The sequence below is a fragment of the Sander lucioperca genome, chromosome 2 (genome assembly GCF_008315115.2).
Source record: "Sander lucioperca isolate FBNREF2018 chromosome 2, SLUC_FBN_1.2, whole genome shotgun sequence".
Classification (NCBI taxonomy): Eukaryota; Metazoa; Chordata; class Actinopteri; order Perciformes; family Percidae; genus Sander; species Sander lucioperca.
In genome coordinates, this window is record NC_050174.1 from 2,841,214 (window position 1) to 2,866,486 (window position 25,273).

At 39.7% G+C, this 25,273-nt stretch overlaps 1 protein-coding gene and 1 long non-coding RNA gene across 3 annotated transcripts in view; one reads left to right on the top strand and one right to left on the bottom strand.

Moving 5' to 3' along the window:
- On the bottom strand, nt 1–2,275 carry LOC118496582. Its single transcript, XR_004899174.1, has 2 exons — nt 1,900–2,275; nt 1–842 (listed from the first exon to the last, which is right to left on the bottom strand). It is a non-coding gene; the product is annotated as an uncharacterized LOC118496582 (long non-coding RNA).
- Nucleotides 2,275–25,273, top strand: part of fbxw8 (F-box and WD repeat domain containing 8) — a 24,568-nt gene continuing 1,569 nt past the window's right edge. The window contains exons 1-10 of one of the 2 annotated variants that reach the window (XM_031305547.2): nt 2,305–3,301; nt 3,391–3,495; nt 4,579–4,743; nt 5,139–5,227; nt 8,843–9,000; nt 9,678–9,874; nt 10,381–10,599; nt 18,651–18,778; nt 23,628–23,801; nt 24,455–24,571. In XM_031305547.2, coding sequence (XP_031161407.2) covers nt 2,822–3,301; nt 3,391–3,495; nt 4,579–4,743; nt 5,139–5,227; nt 8,843–9,000; nt 9,678–9,874; nt 10,381–10,599; nt 18,651–18,778; nt 23,628–23,801; nt 24,455–24,571 — 1,832 coding nt within the window. In that variant the 5' untranslated portion in view covers nt 2,305–2,821. Of the gene's footprint in view, nt 3,302–3,390; nt 3,496–4,578; nt 4,744–5,138; nt 5,228–8,842; nt 9,001–9,677; nt 9,875–10,380; nt 10,600–18,650; nt 18,779–18,901; nt 19,517–23,627; nt 23,802–24,454; nt 24,572–25,273 lie in introns of those variants that run through there. The other variant, XM_036008795.1, reaches the window with a different exon arrangement.

Sequence of the window (25,273 nt, forward strand, 5' to 3'; positions counted from 1 at the left end):
TTGAGATGAATGAGATTTTATTACGGTAACTACTAAAAATCCATATGAAATATTTAATTTGTATAAATAACACGTACACTTTATAAAAAAGACATGTTCAGTAATTCTGCTCACATTACACTTGCTATATCAGAGAAAGCTTATTTCTGGAAACCACAGACAGCATTAACAGCATAGCTTCCGATGCACAGGTCCTGTATCTTGTTTATGATGAAAAGCCACTTAACATTGCCCCCAACAGATAATGCTAAAGCACAGGAGAATGTGTAAACATCACCTAAACACTGTAGAAAACATCTATAAAACCATGTATCCTCTCATTATTTACAAGCTTACACTTACAGTATAGCTTATGTAAATATTTCAGTGCATGTTTCAGGATTGCTGTAGCCTTACATACAAACAATGAAAAGGTCTAATCAGTCTAACCCCTTTGTCGTTCATGCACTCACATCGTGGGAGGTGATAATTCGAAGGAGTCCTATTAGTAAGCTTTTCCCTCCATTCTACCAGGGGAGGATTACATCACCGTTTTATAACTGGGATGACTGAATCGGAGAGTCACGCAGGGGCAGGACATGCAACTGGCTGACTGCAGGGCTGCTGGGGTTCAGTGTGTGAGCTCGATATAAAACTCAGTGCATCCAAATCGGGCCTGAGGAAGTCTTCATGACACATGGAGTTTAGTCAGACGTCAAGTTAAATCCTCCTCCTCCTCCTCTGTCGGTCTTTTAGTTGCTGCACTTTCCATCCTGGACCGCATCCTCCGACTCTCATGCATCCCTTGCTTTTAGTGCATATGATGAGAGCCCGTTCCTCGTGCATGGTCATAAAGGCACCATCTATATGAGATATAATATATGCACTTATTAGCATAAAACATCCATACATACATTTTTGAAATTGGTTCATAGCTGTGTAAACAAACACATCCGCTTCTTATTCCTCATGATTTCCATGTAGGCTATTCATTAATGTGCATTTAGAATCTACCTCACTCATTCTACCTGACAGATTATTATAACATCCTATAAACCAGGTTGTTTTCCCAACAGCAACCTGGCCAACTGGTCAAAAGTAGATACAAATTTAGGATATTTTATTTTATAGCCCATACAGCAAACTAAAGCTAAAGACACAATAAATGAATGACAGAAAAAACCTCAACCTTGCCAATTGAAAACATTTACTATTCCTCATGTAACATTCCTTAAATGCGAATCAAAACTTAGTTTGCCTGCGCTTTATGTGCATAGTTAGGCCACTTTTTTGTTTGACGTTACATTTAACTTAAAATTGAAAAGTGTTAAAGGTTTAGGCTATGTGTATTTATGAGAATTAATCTATTCACAAGGTTTAACAATTACCGAATGCTTGATAATTGTAAAATTATAGCAATTAAAACACCTGTTTTGTATGTCAAAACAAAATAACTCAATGTATAAGACACCTGTGGTTCACGTTATGTTGAAGAGGATATAAGGCAGGTTTTTTTTCTTCTTTTTCTTTTTTTTTTTTTTTTTTAAATTTTATCCATTAATCTGAAAGACCAAGAAACTTGAAGAAGTAGAAGTTTTCTCAGCCTACAGTAGAGACGAAGAGAAACCTTCTGTCTAATGTAGGTTATCTGTACGGCTCGCAAATTAGCCTGCAATTTACTTTAACATTGTTTTTATTAAATTAACCTAATGCAGCCAGGAGTTAAAACATATTTTTAACAGCATTTTTTGGATGTATGTTTCTACATAGCCTTTTTTACAGAACAAAATAAGAGCTTTTTGTTCATACCTCAGCTATTTATTGTTTTACTCTTAACAGTTGGAGGTCATAGTTTAGCTAAAAAAAAAAAACACGACATAGCCTACACACAACATACGCAGGTGACTGTTAATTACGCACCTGTTGCTGGCGTTGTCGTCTCGCGCCCTACAGGTGTCGCCTCGCGACGACCAGCACGAGCACGGTCAAATGTATTGCAGTGCACAGGAAGCTCTTCAAGTGGCCTGTCCCGGTCACCACCACCGTCCCTCCGCCCCCGCAGCTGAAGCCGCTGCCCGTCTCCCTGGCCGTCCAGCTTTTCTCCAGCTGGTCTCCGATCCTCCGCAGGCGAGACGCGAGCAGCTGAGCCACCGAGCACGGCGAGGGTCGCCGGGCACTGCAGGTGGAGTCACCGGGCAGGAGCAAAGGCTGGTCTATCGGCAGCCAGCACATCTTTCTCAGACAGAACACCCAGTCTTCTCTCTTTAAATCTTGAACATATACGACCCTCCTTTTCTTCTGTGTTTGCGTCCCCCCCCCTTTCTCTTCCTTTCTCTCGCTCTCTCTCTCTACTGTATTATTCATTACAGTGTCACATGGTGTGGGGTTTACATCATCTTTTCCCAAAAGAGAGATGCAATCTCTCCTGTCTGGTTTGATCTAAAGGAGTCTTTTGTTGTAGGGTGTTCTGGGGCGTGTTGTCGTCTGCTATATTTTAACAGTAAAAATATGCATTTTGTATTATTCTTTATATATAATCACCCCGCTGGCATGGGATAGGAAATACTTGCAATGACATTCAGAACAATTGCCAGTTGTGGCCACAAAATCGTACATCATCCCTGAGAATTGCCGCGTCTATAATAAAACTGCGGAATTAAAAAATTGCGGAACTTTAGTACAGCAGCGCGTTGTCTCTCTTCGGACTGTTTATAGAGAAGGACGTGCAAATTTTGCGTCGGTGCTAATGGCTTCGCTTAACTGGTCTGTATAACTAACACATTCCCACGACACCGCTTTATAACACTATAAAGTAATATTTTATCAACGATGATTGAAAAATATGGCCGAGGACGAACTTGCTGCGTTCAGGGAGTGTTGGAAAGAAGAACTAACAAGTAATAAAGAGGATCAGCCACTTGTGTGTGCTCCTTCCCCTTCCTTGGATGTTTCTGTTCAGGCAGGCCAGAACGACTTCAAAAATAGGTATTTTGAAGACCTAAACAATCTCAACAAGGCCTGTAGTCCTTCACAATCAGAAGAGGCTGGTTGCATTGAGGATGAAGCATGTGTTGGTGGAGGAGGAAACGCTGCAGCAGAGTCAGAGGATCAGCCTGAGTATGTGGCCATTGCACGTAGTTTGCTGGATGGGAGGACCAGTCCCCTGCTGGACAGGATTCAGGAGGAGAGAACCAGGAGAAAGAGACAGTATCAAAACATGACCAACGCATGCAGTGCATCCCTGCAGCAGCCACAGCAGCAACAGCCTAAGAGAAAGGTCAAGAAAGACGAGGAGCTGTTGGATCTACTCATTCAGGATCTGGTATGAGGATGATGATGATGATGATGTGGATGGTGGTTGACCAGAATTAGCTCAGTAAATAATGTGTGTTGTAATTCTTTCTTTTGCAGAATGAAGTCAATGACATTCCCTTCTTTGATATTGAGCTGCCGTACGAGTTAGCATTGAAGATATTCCAATATCTAAACTCTACTGAGCTAGGCCGATGTGCACAGGTAAGCTGCTGTGGTGAAACTATTCTTGGCAAGAGCTTAAAATGAAAGAAAAAAGAGACTACGACAGAAAGGAATGACCCTCACACACCAAATCAATAGCCACATTTTCACTTTATTTTGCATATATCGACATGCGGATGAAAGAGTTGCACAAAAGCAAGAAACGGCTAAAAAACTACAACAAATAAACAGCTGATTAAGACTAGATCCCATAGAGGTAAATCTGAGGGCTCATGATATGATAAAGATAACAGAGACAAAGAAAAGAAACATGTAGGTACTAGGTATACAAACATATAGGTTTATTTTCTCGCTATTTCCTTTTAAAATACAGGACAGTATTACCTTACAAAGTCCTCTAACAAGTATTCATATAACGCTTGAGAAGGAAAAAAATCACACTTTAATTCAATAGCTTACAACTCCTAGACATACATAGACCTTTGAGGAGAGGTTGCAAGTAGATGCTGCTTCATTCTACTGTGAGGGGGTCACAAACCAAAAAAGTCAGCAATCATAACTTTAGGCCAGCAATTTCTGACTGCTCAAGTTAGATTTGGTTGAATTTAGGTACGGCATATTTTAGTACGGTTCGGGTAAGGGTAACAATCTGGGAGGGACTAAGCCTGCAGCTTGGAGGCCTGGGACAGATTTTTCAGTCAGTTAAATCTTCTTCCGCTGGTGAAATGACAAATTAAATTCCTAAAAAGCAACAAACTTGCACGCTTGCTGAATTGTTGTCTTTCTTGTCCCTTCGGTATTCTTTCCTGTTAAGTGATCACACTGTCTGCAGCTTGCTGATCTCAGGTTTTAGAGTTTTTTTCTTGGTTGTGAAGTCCTTAAATTACAGTTACCTTGCACTTCCTCCAACAAGCAGAATTGCTTAGGGCAGCATTAATACCTGATGTGACTTTAATTGGTAAAGATTAATGAATTACATTTTGTGTGGCCGACCTACAGCATGTGGTGTACACAGTCCACTTGGCAGTCAGCCGGGCTCGTTAAGCACAAATAAATTAAGTGATGCAAGCTCGTAATGTATGCTGACTCAATCCACGGTAACACTGTCCAATCTCCTCCCAGGTGAGCAGGGCATGGAGAGTCCTCGCGGAGGACAGCGTTCTGTGGTTCAAGATGTGCACGGGGGAGGGTTACCTTCAGGATGCCAGCATGTCTGACTCGCCCTGCTGGAAGAGCACGCTGCGAGACTGCAGGAACTCGGCCAAAACTGTGCGCTCCAACTGGAAGGTGGGCTCGATCTGTTGCACTGTGGGGAATCAGAATCAACCAAATTCAACATCTGCACTGGAGCTTGTGTGGTGAAATCCCCAGTAGACCATGGACTATATGTCTCCAGTTTTAACTGTAATTTATATTTTGTATAATAAAATGCAATAAACACCATTCGAAATGGTAATGGGAAATGTAATGTAAAAAGTTACTGTAAAAAGTAATGGGAAAGTTCTCTTCTGTATTTAAATGGTAAGAAAAATAATAACAAAGACTTTAATTTTGAAAGCCAACCTCTTCTTCTCTGTAGTTTAGTTAGATAGTTAAGTTAGTGTCCTGCTTGCAATAACATGATGTATTTTTTTATTATGGATGGAACAGTGTTTTTCAGCTAAGTAATATGTTCTGTCTAGAATCGAGTGGGATCCATCAGCCAGCTGCAGTTCGAGCTGGGGAAGGTGCTGTGTGACGTCAGTTCCTGTGACAACTTTGTCTTGGCTGGGTGAGTTTCAAGGACTCCGACATGCTTCTGACATCTGATGCGCATTAACATCAGCTGTAACTTCTTCTGCTTGTATACCCTGAATACATCTGCCTTGTTTTCTTTGTCACTCTTGATCTTGTCATATAAATCTCGATATAAATCTTGGTTATAAATCTTCTGATTTATGACTGGGTGTTTGATTTAAAATGTGTGACATTTAGACGTAAGGCGTTGTGCATCACTGACTGATGCATTAGTGATTAACAACAAAACATTTGCATTAACTAGGTCGTTCTTGGGAATGATGCAAAACTGTCACCAATACTGGGCACACAAGATGTTTGATTGCCATTTGGTTTACTTATGGAAACATGTATGTTCCTTTTTAAAACTCACTGTAGCCAGTCTTCTGCTGTTGGCTGCAAAGCAGTTATGAGTTTAGAGTGTTGCCTAATGGATAGGATGTAATGAGCCCGTGAGATCATGGCTCGTTATGTTGCGTTACAGCGTTCAATGTTCGATACACTCACAATAAATTAAACAAAGATGGAAAGGAACAAACAGGCTGTACCAAAGTCCTCTTACATGTATTCCTCCTGAGCCGAAAATAGGAAAATTGGGCTTAGTGCAACATGCAAATAATGTCTTAAATGAAAAAAAGCAATACATGTTTTTACAAGATCTTTATTAACATAAAAATAAGTGGAAAAATAAAGAATGTCCGGTAAGGAAGAAAATGGTGAACGTGATCGGAGTAACACTTTATTGGCAACACTGTCACATGAACTGATTTTAGATTTAAGAATAGGACATGGACAGATATTAAGACTATAAGCAATGAAGGACAGTTGCACTCTCCAGCATTAACAAAGAAATTCAAACCTTGGAGTCGATTTTGATCAGATTTAGTTATATTGCAATTCAGTTTTGATCATTGCTCATTGATGCATATTGTCACATATTTTTAATACTCATACTAATGGCGCTACTAATGGCAGTAGTCGTTGAGGGAAGAGTGCAAACCAAACCTGCCCTGAAATAACTGGGCTGAGACAGTGATAGATTGTGAGGGCCCACAGGAGCATGATAGACTGCCCACAAGGAGATTTGCATTGTCTCCAGGGAGTGATGTGATTAGATTCCCCTCAGTCCTGCTGTGTCTCATCGGAGAAGACAATATGTTTGCATCTTTTCAGGTTAGCAGATGTAGGACACACAGTACCAAATAAGTCTAGACATGAAATAAAACAGTCTGCCAAATGTGAACATACTATTAAATCCTTCTTCTTCTACCATTGCTATTAACAAATTCACAACATCAATAACTTTCCTTATTATTGGTACTTAAAGGGTCATTTATCTCAGGGAAAGTACTTGAATTTGTTTAACTAGAAACAAATCAATAGAAATCTAGAATGATTCAATTGCATCTACAAAATCTTATTAGAAAACCGGGGAAGTGGCCGGGTTAGCTCAGTTGGTAGAGCAGGCGCACATATGGTGATGATGCAGTGGATATGACACATGCCTTTGGTGTGGGAGACCAGGGTTCGATTCCCACTGCGATACATCAACCAATGTGTCCCTGAGCAAGACACTTAACCCCTAGTTGCTCCAGAGGCGTGTGACCTCTGACATATATAGCAATTGTAAGTCGCTTTGGATAAAAGCGTCAGCTAAATGACATGTAATGTAATAATGTAATATATAGAGGTTTACTCCTCGATGCAGCGGCCGCAGGTTCGACTCCGACCTACGGCCCTTTGCTGCATGTCATTACCCTCTCTCCCCTTTCATGTCTTCATCTGTCCTATGGAAATAAAGGCCTAAAATGCCCACAAAAAAATCTTTAAAGAAAACCGGGGAAATGAGATTTGGCACCAAAAAGGCAACAGGAGACACTGTCTCATTAACCCAGCAACTCTTGGAGTCACACAGTGATACAAAGTCTAGTGAGGCTTGGCATGAAGATTGCAGTAATCTGTGCACAAAGTTTTCTGTACATAAAAAAAAAAAAAAAGTTTTGACAAATGACTTGGATGAGATTCAGCATCATCACTGATAGTCGACGTTGAGGTGACGTACCAATTAAGTGAAAGTGTGTATTCCTATTGTTTACTTCCTGCCAAACCCTGCAATGCCAGTCACACACACACACACACACACACACACTCGCGGGCGCACACATTGTACACCCTCTGCCACATTTGCTGTCACTGTGTCACACACTCTGGCTGCGAGGCGGATACTTGCTCAGACATGATGAACTGTGGAGGTGGTAACACTGGCAGTTTGTCGTCTCCCACAGTGAGAACTCATTGACTTGGGTGAAGAACGAACGGAAAGAAGGGGGTCCAGGACAGAACAGAAGCCTATTGAGTACAAGCGGTGATTTTGGGGAGGGGGTGCTGGCTGATTAAAAAAAAAGGATGAGGGCAGGTTGTACATGAATGTGAAATTTACTTTACTGGTCTACATGTAGTATTTTAACATTCATAAGTTTATTAGCACAACAAGTAATGAGACATTTGTATAGATGATGCAAACTTAACAATCACCGAGGAGATTGGCAGCCTCTGTTGACCTGCGTACTGTGAGCCACCGGTTGGATTAATAACGAGCCTGTTGGTTTGACTTCAGGCACAGAAGGGCCTTCCCTGTGGCACAGTTAGGTAGACCGTTCTGCTCGTACAAATGGAAATAGAGCAAAAGCTTTTAATTCCTTAAAAAGGAAAAGTAAAAGGCCAATGAAAGATTTGCAGTTTTAATTTGTATCTTTATTTTTAAGGGAGAGAAAACAATCGTTGTCCGAAGTATCGGGCTGCAACTAACCATTCTTTCCATAATCGATTAATCTGCTGATTATCAAACATATCACTTTACAATCAAATATAGCCGAGAAAAGCAGCAATCCTCACCCTGGCGAAACTGCAACAAAATGTTTTGAAACATGACAAACCATTAGTCAGTTATCTTTTAATTGTTGCTCAGTCACTCAATTCATTTATAGTTTTAGCTCTAAACAAGTACAAACCAGATTTTTTGGGAATTGTCATGTACAGTTTGAGAAACACTGGCACTAGTATAGTATGTGTGCTAGAAGCTCCCAGTTGTCTGAAGCTGTGCTGAAAGAATTAGTTGAATAATCAGTTTGTGGATCGACAGAAAATTATTTGCCAACAATTAAAAAAAAAAGATCAGTTAGAGGACTTGTTTATCAAAATTGACATTTTTGAAAATTGTCGGTCGCAACTCTGGTCTTCTTTGTTAACAGAAAAAATTATCACAGTTAATTTGATTGTGCAACATGTTGCAACGTAAAAAAATCCCCATACCTGACCTGTAATAAGTGTTGAAATGTTCAGCCAAAACAATCATGGAAAGATCATGTAACCAAGATATTAGAAAACAGAATAACAAGAAGTCAGAGTGAGTAAAGGCGTAAAGTGTGAAAGGGGAAATGATTCAGTGGTGAAAGGGTGACGTCAGGTATTGTTGTGGAGACAAACTTGTCAGCCTGTGATGGAAAAATGAGAAATAATTATTCTGTGTCATTCATCTGCCTTTTTTACAAAGCTAAATATGTGAATTATGAATGTTTAGTGTGACTTGATGTGCTTGTTTGTATCCCAGGTACACGTCTGGCGATGTGAGACTGTGGGACACGTTGAACTGGGACTCGACAGCCTCTTACCTGAAGATTAACAGCCTGTCAGCTAACTCTGAACCCAGACCTTATGTTCGTTACGTCCAGGTCAACAGCACAGTGGCTGCTGCCACTTATGAAGATGGTGAGTGTGTGTTTATGCAGTGTGATCCTGTGGTAAACGATGAGTTCTTCTTGGTGATAGTAAGACATCACAGACAGAAACATATTCATTAAATCGTATCTTATAAATTCTTTGATTAAAAAAAAAAGGGTGGTCTCAGTGCAGTAATTAAAGTGCTCATATTATGCTTTTTACTTTTTCCCTTTCCTTTATTGTGTTATAAATCTTTTTTGTGCACGTTATAGGTTTACAAAGTGAAAAAGCCCAAAGTCCACCCCAAAGGCACTTACCATCTTCAACAGAAAACACTGTTCACAAACTGCTCCAAACAGCTCTATTGTAGTCCAGCCTTTACTTCCGTGACAATGTGCATCACTTTGCAACACACGTTATAATGCTCACCTAGCTGCTAGCGTGGCACGCCCTCATACTCTGCTTCTGACTGGGTAGTAGTCCTTACCTAGCTACTGCGCATGTGCGACTCCCAACAAAGATGGTACAGAAGTGAGATGCCTCACTCTGTAGCTAAAACAGAGAGCTCAACACACAGGGTGAAAAGAGGAGCTGCAGTACAACAAAAATGAAACCATGTAAACCTATTCTGATATAACCTCTAAATACAATTATGAACCTGAAAATGAACATAATATGAGCACTTTAAGGTTCTAAGGGACTGCGTTTTACTATTCTGGCTATAGGCTGTGTGGACCTGTGGAGCACAGAGACAGGTGGAGAGCCCCTCCTCCACTACCAGAGTACAGGGAGGATCCAGGCCCTGGCCCTGAGCCCTGACAGTCCCGTCCTGTGCTCCGCCGCTGGGCCTGACATTCGGCTGGACTGTGCCGACGATCACGGCTACTGGAGGACAGTCTGCCAGGCTCGGCTGCCCAAGACTGTAAGTCAAGCAGTTTGATTCCTCATATGCATTACATGCTCCATACTAGGCAATTGTGTTAATTAATAGTCTGTGCCACACGCATTTCCCTCTTGTCACTTTTATCTAAGAGTGTCTCCTAATGATGGAAGCATTTAACACCCCTTGACTGATTGCACACTTTGTGGCATTTCAGTTTCTGGCAGGAAATTGTACAAGTGCTGAAAATTTTAAAGACATCACCTTGGGATGTGGAAAATTGTGTTCGGTATTTTTTTTTTTTTTTTTTTTTTTTATATATATTTTTTATATGTTATCCAATTAATTGATTAATGAAAATAATCTTCAGTTGCAACCATACATTGTACAGTGTATGGCTTAACGAGAAACGGAAAACAATAGAAGAATAGAAGAAAGAAAATAAAAAAATGTTTTAACGACATTTGCTAATATTTAAAGTAAGTTTTGGATGTACTGTACATTTTATAAGTGAAGTAAAATATGCCTCTGTCTTGTCTGTATGGCAGGTAGAAAGCCTAGTTTTGGTGCCAGGCAGGGGGCAGCAGTGCCCTCTGGCGGCCCTGGTAGCTGAAGAGGCTGTGTACCTGTTGGACCCCCGGGAGGAGCAGCCACGGACGCTCCACTCAGTCTACGGTCATCCTGTTACCTGCCTGGATGCCTCTGACTCCCATGTTGCACTTGGAGTGAAGCGTACAGGCTGGGCCATGTACGATGGAGGAAACAAGGTGGGTTTAGTTTTTGGTAGAGAGTAGAAGTATTTCACACCCTGCATTAAGGGCCACGAACAAGAACAAGAACTATAATGATAACTATAACGACAACAATGTGAGCATCCACACTGATAAACGGTAATGTGACGAACATTCCTTAAACAGCAACTCCAACTGATAATACATAATACACTAGAGCAGCAGGAGTTGCAAAGTAAGGAGGACACAAATGTCTGCAGTAATATCCTACATATTTGTGATTTTGGGTACATTCAAAAAAAATCTAATGTTATTGTCCACCAGCAGTCCCCGGGGGACCTCCGGACCGCACGCACAGAGCTTCAGAAAGCCGGGGATGAGAGCAGGCTTGCCGGTATCAGATATGTGCAGAGCATCGGAACAAAAACACCAGCAGATCACCGGCAGTATAATAACATCCAAAACACAAGATTCACTCTCAGTGATTTCTGTGACATGAGAAATACTTTCAAAATACTAATTTGAAAATACAAAGACGGCTGAAATACGCTGACCTTGCTCAGTTCATACATAAGTGAACTATTTTATGTTCTGTTTTACATAGGCGAGAAGGACAATCAAGTCCTTTGTAAATGCAATCTCTCCGCAGTGTCATCTGCAGTGCCACGTTGTAAATTCAGATGGATTTTGATTGGCTGTCAGTGTTTCTATCGTTCATTAAATCACTCTGAAAGTCATCCCCGCTTTATCGTTCGCCGTTGTCGTTATAATTGTGGTGTGGACTCTGCCATCCACTTGAGTTTCGATTTTTAAAACTATATATTTATAGTCATCTGTCTTAAAAATACTACTACTAATAATCCATTTGATTTGAATCCCCTGTCATGTAAAACAAATCCCCTTTACATACAGAAAACAAGCAAAAAAACGTTAATGAAAAAGCTTGGCTTAAAAGATGAGTCTTTTGCCTCGAGTAATGACCCCATCTGCCTCCCATGTTGCTTCATTTGCACCTCACCTGAATTAAAACTTTTGCAAATCCGTAATATCTATATCCACCACCTTTTTTTGAGTCAGGAGAGTTTGCAAATAGGCATTTCAAACCATCATTGTGTTTTGCTTGCAGGGCACAGCCATAGTAAAATTCTAACTTCACAAATGTAAAGCAGGTCCAGATCCGAGATCAGAAATGAATGCCTTGGAAGGCAGGACCAGTTCAGGCAAAGCAAAGTAAGCTAAATTAGAACAACAATCTCTAATATTGTTAAATGAACTATATATGCTGCCACCAATTCACATATTGCGATGATGATTATCTAGTCCATTGTGAACAGCACTTGTTATGGAATACCAATCCAGTGTTTGTCTGCTAATAGAATTGATGGAGCTGTATCAAGGGCTCTTTGTGCTTTCTGGAGCTGAAAAGTCTCCGGAAGACAAACACACCTTAACAAAACCTTGAATGTTGATGAAGTAGATGGCAAAGCCTCAGAACTCTGCAGCTGGATTCTAGAAAACAAAATGCTACCCAGACCTTACTAATTGAAATGAAAGCTTTCCAGTTAACAAGGTCACGTGCGCTCAAGAGGTGCATAATGAAAAAAATGGAAAATTGCACAAGGCAAATCATTTTGTTTGCTCAAATAGAAGGGCGATTATGTTTTCCTTTTAGGAATACAATTAATGGAGAGGAGTGCAGTGAGGGCAGAGGTTTTGGCATTAGGCCATTATCTGTTTAATATCTGGCTTATAGCTAAATCTTCCCTGCTCTCACTTACATCATGAGTTATACTCTTTGGGAGAAAAGATGCCTCCTGCCTTTTTAAATGTGGATGGCATATTTTATTTAGTTATGTTAAGTCTGAGCCACACGTTTAGCTGATTTGAATTTTAGATGCATTGCAAGCAAATACTGTTCTCTAAACTCATCTCATTTGTGTAAATGTGAACTGGGTCTCTTAACAGTATGATCACTATTACTCTGTGTCCCCTTAGACCCCTTGGGTCCCCTTAGAAATGAATGTTGTGTACCTGTAGGGGAATTGTTCTTAGTAGAAATAGCTAGCTTAAATAGTGACAAGCCCTCATTGGGCCCTGCTCCTAATTACTACAGCCTTTAATGGTACTTTGATAAACTTTTGTTCCCCATGCTGCATCTGTTTGCCTCTAATAATATTGTGTTACTAAGGACCCAATGCACCTAATTGACTCTTGAGCCTTTACTTAGAAAGCAGAAAGAGCCATGAGACAAACGATTCTGTTGGGATCAGGAGGCAGCTATGCAGAAGTCATTACGCTTTAAAGCTCACTCCATCAATATATTTTTGTCATTGTTAATGCATTTTTGTCATTAAAAAAGCAGATGCTAGTTGCCGTAGCGACTGGCCAAGTGGAAGCTTTAAAACAGCAAGGTGTGTGTGTGTGTGTGTGTGTGTGTGTGTGTGTGTGTGTGTGTGTGTGTGTGTGTGTGTGTGTGTGTGCGTGTGTGTGTGTGTGCATGTGTGTGTGTGTGTGCGTGTGTGTGTGTGTGTGTGTCTCAATCTGTTTGTTATTGACAAGTTTTTGGCAAAGCTTTTCCACTGACATCACCCTCTATTAGGAGGCTCAGCTTCAGCACTAATTCTGTGGCAGCACTAAAGCACCACATAGTGGACCAAGGAGAGAGTAGCAGTGAAGGATATAACAGCCTCACCTTATCATAAAAACAAAGCCATATTGGGCGACGTAGAGGCAAAAATCTATCCACTGTTGAATAATGGATTTACTATATTTAATTTAGAGCTGAAATTATTAGTGGATTAATCGATTGGCCAAAAAACAACTGGCAACTATTATTTATAAGCTATTAATTGCAGTGAAAATTCTAATCATTCTCTGATTCTAGCTTCTCCAATGTGAGAAGTGGCTGCTTTCTCAGTTTTATATCAATTTAAATGGAATATATTTGAAAATTGGACTGTTGGTTGGACAGAATACGACATTTGGACACGTCACCTTTAACTCTGTGATGGGCATTTTTTTTTCACTATTTGCTGACATGTTTTAGACAATATGATTAATCTATTATTGGAAAAAATTATCTGCAGATCAATCGATGAAAATAAACATACTTATTAGTTGCCAACCTAATAATTGTTGTAGTTTGTATTTCTGCTAACTGCTACAACTGTTTGTTTCTTTTCCTACCTACGGTTGGCATTGAATACCCAGCCGTCATCCCTGAATCTGAATTCCCAATTTCAAGTTTTTCTCCATTTTCTTTTCCTATGTGTTAAGAAATTTTCTTGGAAAACTTGAGCTGGCTCGGAAATCGTTGCTGATGTAGCCCTGCAAAACCAAACCAAACATCATACGTTCATTTTTGAAAACCCAGCTAAGACTCACAATTGACAATAAATCATAATTTCTATCTTCAGCATTGAATTTTAGCATTAGATTCAGGTCATTTTATTTGCAGTACAGAAGCACAGAAACAAAATCTTTCAAACTTTCTTGTTTCCATAGCGAGCTTAGCCCAAACTCCCATCTAAATTATGCCAATTCATGATTAGCATACCTCTTACTAATTACACAAATGTAATTAACCTGTCTGTCACTCTCATCACGATTCTAACCGCAATTTCATACTGCGAAAAAGACAAAGCATGAATTGGCTGCAATTCTTATGCCTTTAGTAAGAAAACATATGCTTCATTAAAATCTGTCAGTATGCTTCATTAAAATCTATCAAAATCTCACACCTTTTTGTCTCACAGAAGAGTGAAACATTTCAATTTACAGCATTCTGATCTGGATGAACTCAACCACATTGTTGTGTTTTTGTTAACTTGATTTAGACTCAGCGGCGTTTTGCTGCAGTTTTGTTCAAAATCTTGACAGCTTAAAGCTCGGTGTCGATGATATAAAAGAGTCTTTATCATGTTTTGGCATGCGTTATTGTTTAGCTTATGGTTTTGTCTTCTAGCCCTCCCCATCTTTGTTGGTGTTGTCAGTAGGTGTGTGTGTGTGTGTGTGTGTGGTGGGGGGAGGGGGAGGGGGGGAGAGCCAGTCTCCAGATCCTCATTACTACTGGCCACCTTCTTGCCAGTGGACTGGGAGCACCCAGGCATCCACCCAGCTTGTGGCTGGGCATCCAACACAAGCTGGCACGTCCACTGACAAACTATCCATCCACTGCACTGGATCTACCACAGAAGGGCTATCAGAAAACCTGTCATCTTCTCATTGCCTTAAGTTCAGAGGGCTGGTTGGATTTATGGAAGGCTGAGTGAATGGTTTTATGTACAGTATGTATGTAGATGGGGTTTATAGAATATGGATAGAAACATGTAGGATGGATGGAAATATTGTCACACATCAGGACCAAAACATCAATCCATCAGAATCCTTTACTCAGTAAAGGTTGCTTCCCGGCTAAAGATTAAGTAAAACGTTGTCTTTAAACAAGCCCCAGCAGCACATCTTAAATTTAATACATCAAACTCACGTGGAAGTGAATAATGTGTGAGCATAGAATATATTACGAGGTTAGCACAGCAGAGCTTGGGGAGTGACCATAACATTAGAGCCTATGTTTGGATGCTGGTGTAGAGGTGATGTTATTACTTGCCATAAGAATGCTTCACAAACAGCAGAGCAAGCAAGTTACTGCTACAGTTACAGTAGAGTTTTAGGTGAACAATGCAATAGTAGCATATCTGCTTCAATACACTGCCCTATTGCTAAGGGTAAGTTGAGTGTACTGTATGAATGAGTGGACAAGCAGGATGGGTGGAAATACTGTTAGGGATCAGAACATCAGAAACAACTTTTTCAGGGTTTTATTCAGCAATGTTATCCAGATAACAAACGTCTTTTTTGACTGTTTCAGTGAGCAGAGTCTGTCGCGTGTCTGAACTAGCCTGCAGGCTTTGTTTTATTTCATCCAGCCAATTTACATAACGCACAGTATTATTTGAATATAAAATATGTACAGCATTGTGACTTTGTCACTCCCCACAAACATACACAAAGATCAGCCAGAGAGACTAAAAAACACATTGGATGCAAAGCTTAACACCAGCCATTATGTGTAATCTACTACTTGTGGGTAGCCATTACCCTGTCAGGGACTTGAGACCAGTGGGAATATACTATCTAGTGAGCACCTTCAATGTGAGGGTAGGGAATCAACCACTATGTTGGGTACCTGAGGCCATCAGGGTAATAAACTGTACAGGTGAACTGAGCTGTATAAATATCACTTCACTAAAACTATCTTCACTGAAGCTCGGTAACAACATAGCATCCACACTTACCTACCCAATAAGATTGCCTCCTATCCATAATGCAGCAATCTCGTATTATTATAGGACCTTAAACACATGGATGGTGCTGTTTCAGGAAGTAAAAATTCCAGTATGTGCTTTCAGAACAATTATCTCAGTGGAGTGTCTACTTTCTTCATTTAATCAACTTGCCCTTGTTTAATTAGTTTGGGCAACAGCCAACAGCTTCTAAGCACAAACCACTAATGAGCCAAACAGAACAACAAAACTACTTGTGATTTGTTTTTTTTAGTTTAGCTTCTTGTTTGTCCGGGGAGAAATCTAATTCAACTATACACAGGCTTCTCTACAACCGTGGAAATACAAAAAACAATGTTGTATACTTTAAGCAGGTTAGAGAGACTCGAGGCATGAGTTGGAAAGCACTCCCTAACGACATCAAACCATAAAGCTGCCATTATCGTCCATCTGGTCTAACGTGCTAATCTATGTTTATCCACATGTTGTCTAAACCAAATGTAGCTCTGAATCCATATTTGTTTCAGATGTGGATGTTTGTGTAAGACAGCGATGGGGCCACGGAAAGCCAACAGTCTGCGGATTTAATTCAAACCTTGCACCTCAGATGCGGATTTCACTTGTTCATTCATCTCCCTACTTGTTGCAGCAAATCCGCTGGTGGGGAGTCTTTGGTTCGAGTGAAAACCTTCAGACACTTGGTCCTCCATGGCCCGTGGTTTTCCATTCTTGGTGTATGATATTTCACCTAAGAATAACTCAAAACCAAACCAAATTCTGCTCTTTGGACAACTGTGTTCAACAGTAAAGGCAACAGCAAAACAAAAGGTTTTCTCAGAAGTGCAGCAATGATTGCCAAATCTTTCATCTTTTTAAAAGCAAACAGAGTAATTACATTAACGTCCCAGTACAAGCCACCATTAGAGTTTCCTTTGTCTGCAAACCTCACTGGGGCTCCAGCGAGTGCATTAACCTAACAACTCCTCTATAGTCATGATCATGATGATTCTTCCTCAAAACACACTGCTGCAGTCTCTAAACAGCCCCCCCCCCGTTATAATCACAAAGCGGCTCGTTTGCCTCCCTCAGCGACATTTCTTCATTTTAGTGGGTGAGGTGGGCAGATATTTAATAAAAAAGTATCTTCCCGAAACTGTAACGATTCATCGAGAACAGCAGGCAGACCCTCATTTCTGCATCCCCCTCCCTCTTTCTCAGCTCGCCTTCCTCTCCTTCGCTGTCCAAATCCTATCAAGCTGTCATTTCAAAGTCCAGTGTGATTTGGGCTTTGCCCCGGGGTGGTGCACAATTAAAGCTCTGCTTGGCCCAAATAAGGGACACACAAAAACTGCTGGCACCTCCTCAAGGCTTACATCATGCCTCTTTTTTTTCCCCCTTCCTTCAAACTTCTTTATCTTTGTCACTGTCTCTCCATCTCACTCTCTTTCTGTCTACCTTCTGGCTCTGGCTCTCTCTTTCTCTCCCTCCCTCCTCAGTTTAATTTCTTAATCGTTTTAATTATTCAAAGACAATTTTGCCTGGCGGTTATTGTTTTTGTTCCGTCTCATTTGGATGAGAAAACCCCAGCCGTTAATTGACCAATTTGGCCAGCTCCAGATGACATCATTGTAGTTTGTTTGAAGAAACTTTTTTTTTTTTTTTTTGCAGCAATTGAGCCAGAGGTAATGGTGTGCATCTCTGTCCGTAATTGAAGTATGCATATAGGTTGATTTTAATGTTTTCCCCAGATTTAACACTTAAGTGCTGCTTTGCTTTTAATTAACTGCCAAAGCAACACTTCAGTAAGCTGTGTTTGTCCAATATCGCCAGTTATATCTCAGTGTGTGGTTTTAAATTGTGCTATGTGCAGAAAACTAGGAGGTAGGAAAGGAAACTGAGTTAGAACACATTTTCAGTTCACCAGTAGACCAGACATGGTCCATCTGTTAGATCTATTTATTTGATATGTTATAGGTAATATTCTACACCACTGCTGTGGTGTGATGCATCTTTGGTCGCAGCAAATGACACACTTGGCTTTATTGGGGAGCTTAAATGGAAGGTTTAGAAAATGATTTGAGTGATTTAAGATGAAAATATGACACCGTTTTTATTATCTCTTCTTCATCTCACATTCTGAAGTCAAAATATTAGTACAATAATCCATTTTTGCTGCATTGGCTTTGCACTCCATAATAATTAGATTGTAATGAAACAGACTATTAGTGTAAAGAGCAGACCAGCTTTAATTTGAGTGTATGTTCAAGTCCAATGAGTGGTGTATGAATTGTAGCCCTTTTTATACATAATTATATAGGGGCAGAAAGTAATTGGACAAGTCATGATGTTAAATAAAATCATTATTTTTTTTTATATTTGGTTATGAAGTCTACAACCCGTAGCCATCACCAGATGGTGATGTCAGGCCAGTACTGCAGCCAAATTTAGTTATATTTGCAACTTTAGTGGCTTTTTCAGTCTGGTCTTCAGCAGCTAAAACACATATTAAGTTGGATGCAGGCAACTGATGTGGCCAGTCAAGATCATCTTCCTGTTTCCCTAAAACTTCTTTGTTGCTTTGGCTGTTGTATGTTTAAGAGGATTGTCCTGCATCATTGTCCTAAACTAGGGAAAAAGTATTGAAAAGGCTACAAAGTCCTACACGGTTCACCAAATATTAATGTAAACACCCTTTAAAAGCTTAGTCAACTCTTTGCACTCATACATTTGGTGGTGCATTTGGAGGTTGACTGAATTTAAAATTTAAAATGTTTTTTGTTTACGTGTGTTCTTGCTTTTTAGATCCACGTCTACAGCTTAGAGACGGGCAAACCTGTGGCTTGTGTCGGCGACTCGCTGGGAGATTTTACTTGCATCAACCTGAGAGACAGCCCTCCTCACCTGCTGGTGTGTGGAAACAAAGACAGGAGGTAACACACTTGCAGACAGGAAAAAAAAATCTCCCAATACTGACACTCTGAGATTTATTCAAACATCACAAATGGTTGAAACTGAGCCAAGAAATTAAGATAAAATGAGTTTCTGTTAAATAGGTTTCCAACAGTGGCACCAGATGAAGGAAGCAGTGAAACTGGGGCTACAGTACTCACAGTGGTGAACAGGTGTTAAGAAAGTGTGTGAGAAGACCTAAGACTCTATGCAATTTTTGCATTAGTCACACTTCACACAGTCTCTCTGTTGCCTTGATTAAAACAATGCGTAGTTGAAAAGTAGACTGAGAGTTGACGCACGCAGATGTTTTTGCTCTTTGTGTTGAATAGATATGTCTATCTATACGAGAAAGAAATCTGGCCGTCTTGATCCCATCCAGCAACAACACACATCCATACATGTACACACACTTTCCACATCGCTGTCCTGGCTCTCCAGATGAGGACAGACACATAAAAGAGCCATTCTCATCTATTCTGCACTTGTTAGCGGGTGCTGCGGTGCATGAGCTGGCAGGAAAAGAAAAATCCTTGGCGCATCTTCTTCCAAAGCTGCCCCTGCTGTTTCTATTCAGCACCAAATCCATCTGGCTGTTAAGTAGTTGGCTTGAATCAAAAGACAGACCACATCATATTGTTTAGGTGTTGTTATGACTCCTAGCAACTGTACACAAAAAAATGCTCCGTTAAAGAGGTTTTGGTTACACTTTACTTGAAGGTATCTACATAAGAGTGACATGACACTGTCATGAACGTGTCATAAACATTATAAACAAGTCATAAATGTTTATGATATAACGCTTCTTTTAGTAAGTGTCATTCGGTTTTTGTCATGACAAGTTGTGGTTAGGGTTAGAGTTAGGGTTAGGGTTCATGTGTCATGACAGTGTCATGTGTTCATGACAGTGTCATGTCACTCTTATGTAGATACCTTCAAGTACAATACGGGAAATGTTCAGCACTGTTTTGATTGAAAAATTGAAATGGTTTTCTCGCCATAGCATTGTTAGTCTTTATCCAATTCCTTTTTGCATTACTTTTGGTATTTGCTGTCTGATGTGTAGTTTTGTTCAGAGAGACTCACAAACCAGCTTGGCTCTTCCACTTTGGCCCCAGCTGATGCAGCGCACAGTCAAAGACAAATGGTGGAGGCTGAGGGATAGTGGGCAATCTTGGCCCTCCGACAGGGTGGCTTAAAGCCAAAGCCTAATGAATCCCTTCTTTTTGTGATTTTTCTCCCTCTGTTTTTTTGCGAGATCCAGGGAGCAAATGAGGGGTCTTGATAAGGGCTGTTTGGAAAAAAAGCCACAACTGTGCCAACAGGAAAGATAAGGGCAAAGAGCAAAATTGTAAGAAATAGTGGTTGTCATACCTGCTGTGATTATTGGTCACTTATCATTATGCAGGAGTGCACTCGAGAACACTTGGAGTCTTGGATTTGACTCGACTTTTCCTTCCAATTTAAAAACTTTAAATGACTTCAGACTGGTTTTTAGTCACACTAGTAACATGGCTCTACGGATGGCAATGTTGATCTGTTGGTCAGGGTCCACTACTTTGGTCCAAAATTAAATTTCTCAAAAACGATGGACCATGGATATTGTAATTTTGAACAGACTTTCATGGTCCTCTGATCACTTGATGATCACTTGACACTTCACTTATCCAGTGAAAAATTGCAACAGCTACTAAATGTTTCAGCACAAACATGTGTACAGCTATTATGTTTCCTAGACGATGGATTCTAATGACTGGTGATCTTCTGAGTTTTTTCTATAGATTCACCACGAAACTCACATTTGGGATTTTGAGTAAAAAGTCTCCACAACTATAGGATGGATCACAATGACATTTTGTACAAAGATTCATGTTCTCCTCAGGATGAAATGAATTCACTTTAGTACAATTTTGTTATTAGACCAATACTTTGGTTTATGACCAAATACAAGAAAAACTGACATTCTCATCAGCTGGACTTATTGATAATTAGCAAATATTAGCATGCTAACACAGACATTATACCTGCTAATAATCAACATGTTAACATTGTCATTGTGAGCATGTTGGCCGATGTTAGCCTTTAGCTCAAAGTACCACTGTGCCTTAATACTAGAGGTGTTGAAATTAATCAAATAATCGATGCATCGAATCGTGGACATGGACGATGCTGCATCGATAATCGGCCGGGCCATAATCGATTATTTCTGTTTACAATTTAATGTAGGCCAAGCAACATTTCTGTTTACATATTCTGTTATGTTTTGCACATTCAGGAAGTGCCATGTGGTCAGTGCTGTAGTTTTATGTATCCAATTATTTAGTATAAGAGCACTGCAGAATGTTTTGTTTTTGAAGCTTGAAAAGCTATGAATTTAATATCCTATATGGCTTTAATAGAAAAATGTATTTGACGCATCGTGATGCATCGAGATATCGAATCGCTGACATGATAATCGTAATCGAATCGGGAGATCAGTGAAGATTCACACCTCTACTTAATACAGGCTAACAAGCCACTAGCATGGTTGTAGTCTCTTAGTGTATAATATGTAATGCTCTTCAAACTTTTATCTAGCCGTTTATTTGATGCTAAAGGGTAAAGAACACAGTCCTGTACATCCCCCTTAGTTGGACCTTGACAACTTCTTGAAGAACAAATTGAGAAAAACTTAATTACTGTTTGAACCTTTGAATGTATACCGATTTTTTTTCACCTGTTGTGGAATTTTCTCATTCTTGAATTCATCTTACCTTGATCTTGCAGAAGGATTCAGGTGATCTTAGCCCACAGGTTGTAACGGCAATGTCTGCAGAGCAGAAAACCTGTAATAAAGTTTTGCAATTGTGTCATTGTGCACCGCGGCAAACACAATGTGTCATAATGTTGGAGGTATCAATTTGTATGAAATACTGAACAAGGCCACTTGGGATCACCAAATCACAGGTTTGCGTCCAACACAATCCTCAGTGTATGATGATTAATGTCTCGTCTAGCTGTAGGAAACTAACTGGAGTTATCCGAGCCTCTCTTATTAGGCAGAGCTCCTCCTGATTAATGAAGAGGAGTCTGGCCACTGACAGCTCACTGAAGACAGAGATGCCTCCAACATTAGATTTATGGTTCCCTGCGGTCTGCCAGTAATGCTCAGTCCTCATTGTTTAAACGTGTGCTTCCATCACGTAATGCCACTAAACAGGCAAAACTGCGGCCATCAAGACCTCGGTGCCCATTTAGCCGTTTAACTGTGATTCTTGAAAACATTTCTGGAAGCGGAAATGAAATCTGTTTGAGTCCCCAACGTAAATTTGATTATGGTAATGAAGTCTTGGAAGAAGGTTGAGCCTGGATGAAGTCATGTCCTGGATGCTTTCAGCTGCAATAAAGCCACGATGACAACAGATGGAGCTGATGGTCCCCCGGGCTTGAGCTACTCATGAAACCCAGCAAGCAAAAATCCCTGCTGGTATTGTCTTTTTTTAGATCAGAAATACTAATACAAATACTTGTACTATAATAATAATAATCATAGTAATCATATCATAAAAGAGCACAGAACACTTTTCTCAAAGCAGTGCTTTATAGAAAGGATTAAAAATAAGTATCCTAATCAAAATATGTATTAAATAAATATATGGGTAACCGTAATGAATGCATTCAATACAAAAGCAGTCAAAATAAAGACAAAATTACATTAAAAAAGAATACTTTATTCATTAGGCAAATAAAAAAACAAAAACAAAGGTGAGTCAGGTGAAGTCAAACCAAAGTCTACAAAACTGCATTTAACACAGTGGTTTTAAAGAGGAAACATATGGAAGGTTGTCTGCCTGTGGCCACAACGCGTGTTTTGAATGTGATCAGCAACATCCTCAAATCAGTTCTTTATTTGTCTTTACTTTGGTGAAGAGATGTGAGACCTTTATGCTATATATATATATATATTTATTTTTTTTTTTTTTTCCACCATACTGTGTTGTAATTCTTGCTTGTAGACCTGTATTTGTACCTGATGGTATTTTGTACACCCTTTTATTCATGTTTTTTGTTTTGTTTATAATTATTTTTTTCATTAATCTCTGGTGTTTAGATGTTTTTGCTGTGTTATGTATGTATGTATGTATGTATGTATGTATAACCCCCCCTACTTGACCCGCTGTTGCAATACTCCATATGTACCATTATGGATTTGTCAAGCCTCATCTAATGTAACAGTTTCATGTTTAGTCAGTTTTTGTCTGTATGCCACATTTACTTTGTATCTTCTCTATGTTATTATAAGTTTATTGTCTAGGGGAAGTGGTAAATATACCCTGGTGACAGATAGCAGGAGCTTAAATAATGTGATATTTGGGTTAAGCTCAGGGTAGATGAGGCTGGAACTAAAGCTTGCCTCAGTTTGTATTTGTCTTTGGTCTCTTGGCTGGATGTTGAAAAGTTCCTTCAATAGTGTCCTTTTGTCTGTAAATGAATGCACTCTTTGACAAAAACTGTACTCTCTCTCTCATGCAGTCTTGGAGTTCTCCGCCTCTGTAAGCAGAAAGTGAAATCCCAAACTACCATGCTTCACTGGAAATGACTGATACTATTGTACTCACTTCACTACTTCTATTATTGGACACCCTTTGAATCACTCACAGTGTTAGAGAAATTCATAAAAAGGATATGCAATTATAAAACTCACCTAGTGTTACATTATTATAGTACTGTCAACAATGATGTCTGACCTCAATAAATAATGCATCATGTTTTTCAATTGACCTACCTAATTGCAATGCCATGGCAAATGAGCAGTGAATTGATAATCATTTGTTCTCCGCTGTGATTCAGGGTGAGGGTGTTTGACCTACGAGCCGGCTCTTCCGTGGCGTCCCTGTACGCCCACCACCTGGGTGTCACCTCGGTGCAGGCGGACGACTGGAAGATCGTGAGCGGCGGGGGCGAAGGATTGGTTTGCGTGTGGGAGATGAGGATGGGAGCCAAGCTGTGGGAGATGCACAACAGGTGGGATTGTCTTTCTTCTGAGCCACTTAGAGGAGATACAAACCCCTTAACTATAATGATAAAGTAAGCAAGCAGTTAAACAGTCTTCAAAGACGTTGCATCTGTTTTTGTAACTGAACTTCTTTGTAATACATCACAGTTATGGTGTGTGCCTTTGAGATTAGAGTAAATTAAGGTATTTTGCAAAACCCATTCACCCAGTGATTGTACATATATTGTTTTCTTCTCATTCATGTGTCTTATTGTTCTCTAAATTATCGCAAGCGGCACCAATGTGATACAGTAATAGCCCCAGCCGAATGCTTTGTGTGTTTCATCGTAGCATTGACAAATTCTTCATATTTTGTACTGACAAATGTAAGTTACATGTAAGCTATATTTTGGAACCAATTTAGTACCACATCCACATGGTCCAAGTTAAGAGAAAATGTGAATGTGTGCAGCTTTTTGCTGTTCATTGGTTAGAAAACATTAATTTAGCATCACATAAAATCAAAATTATGACATGTTTAGATGTAGTATAGTTTAAGACATCTTTACTTTTGCCTCAAAAACCATTTGTACAAAAAGACAAGCATGCACATGTAAAAAAAAAAAAAAAAAAAAAAGTATATATTTTATACTGAAGGTGTTGTTTTCTGTCTTGGCTACAGGCATCCTGTTAGGCATGTATGCTTCAACACCAGTACCCTGGTAACAGCCAACATCCCTGATGACAAGTCGCCAAGGGGCGCCTGCATCACAGATGATGACCTTACAGCTCACCGCAGGTCACTGATCTCCCTCCCACACTCTCCTTCTAAATTTATTTTTTAACCTGGATCTCTTCTCGACATCCACCTCCCATTTCCCACAAGCTAACAGAGTCTCTGAGTCAGACATACTCAGTGAACTGACGGCTTCTCTGTACCTTAGGTTCTATAAAAGCAAATTCAACCTTGTAACATTTTTAAAAGGAATAGTTTGATGGTTTGGGAGATGCGCTTATTTGCTTTTTTCCAGAGTGAAGATCAATACCACATTAGCTTCTGTCTGTCTTTAACAGAAGCTACTCTTCCTGGGGTCTATTATTTCATAAGAATATTACATAAGCTGGAATACAGACATCCATAACATTCATACTCACAATACATCTAAAGAACAACAAAAACATACGTCAAAGGTACAACAAAACATACAAACATACTTACGTACATAACATTTATACTCACAACATAACAAAAATAAACAATACATCGGACAAGACTCAACACAAGCCCAAAACCTGTCTAATACATACAGTTGCTCACATAATCATTTATGTCTTCAATGGTTCACAATAGAAAGAAAGGACTAGTCTAGGTCATAAAAGGAGAAAAAAGAAAAAGGATAGCTCAAAGTTATAGTATAGTATAGTGTACTATACCATTTATTCTGTAAATAAATACAATTTTAACTTTTTGTGAAAACATATTTTGTCTGTTCGGTAAATT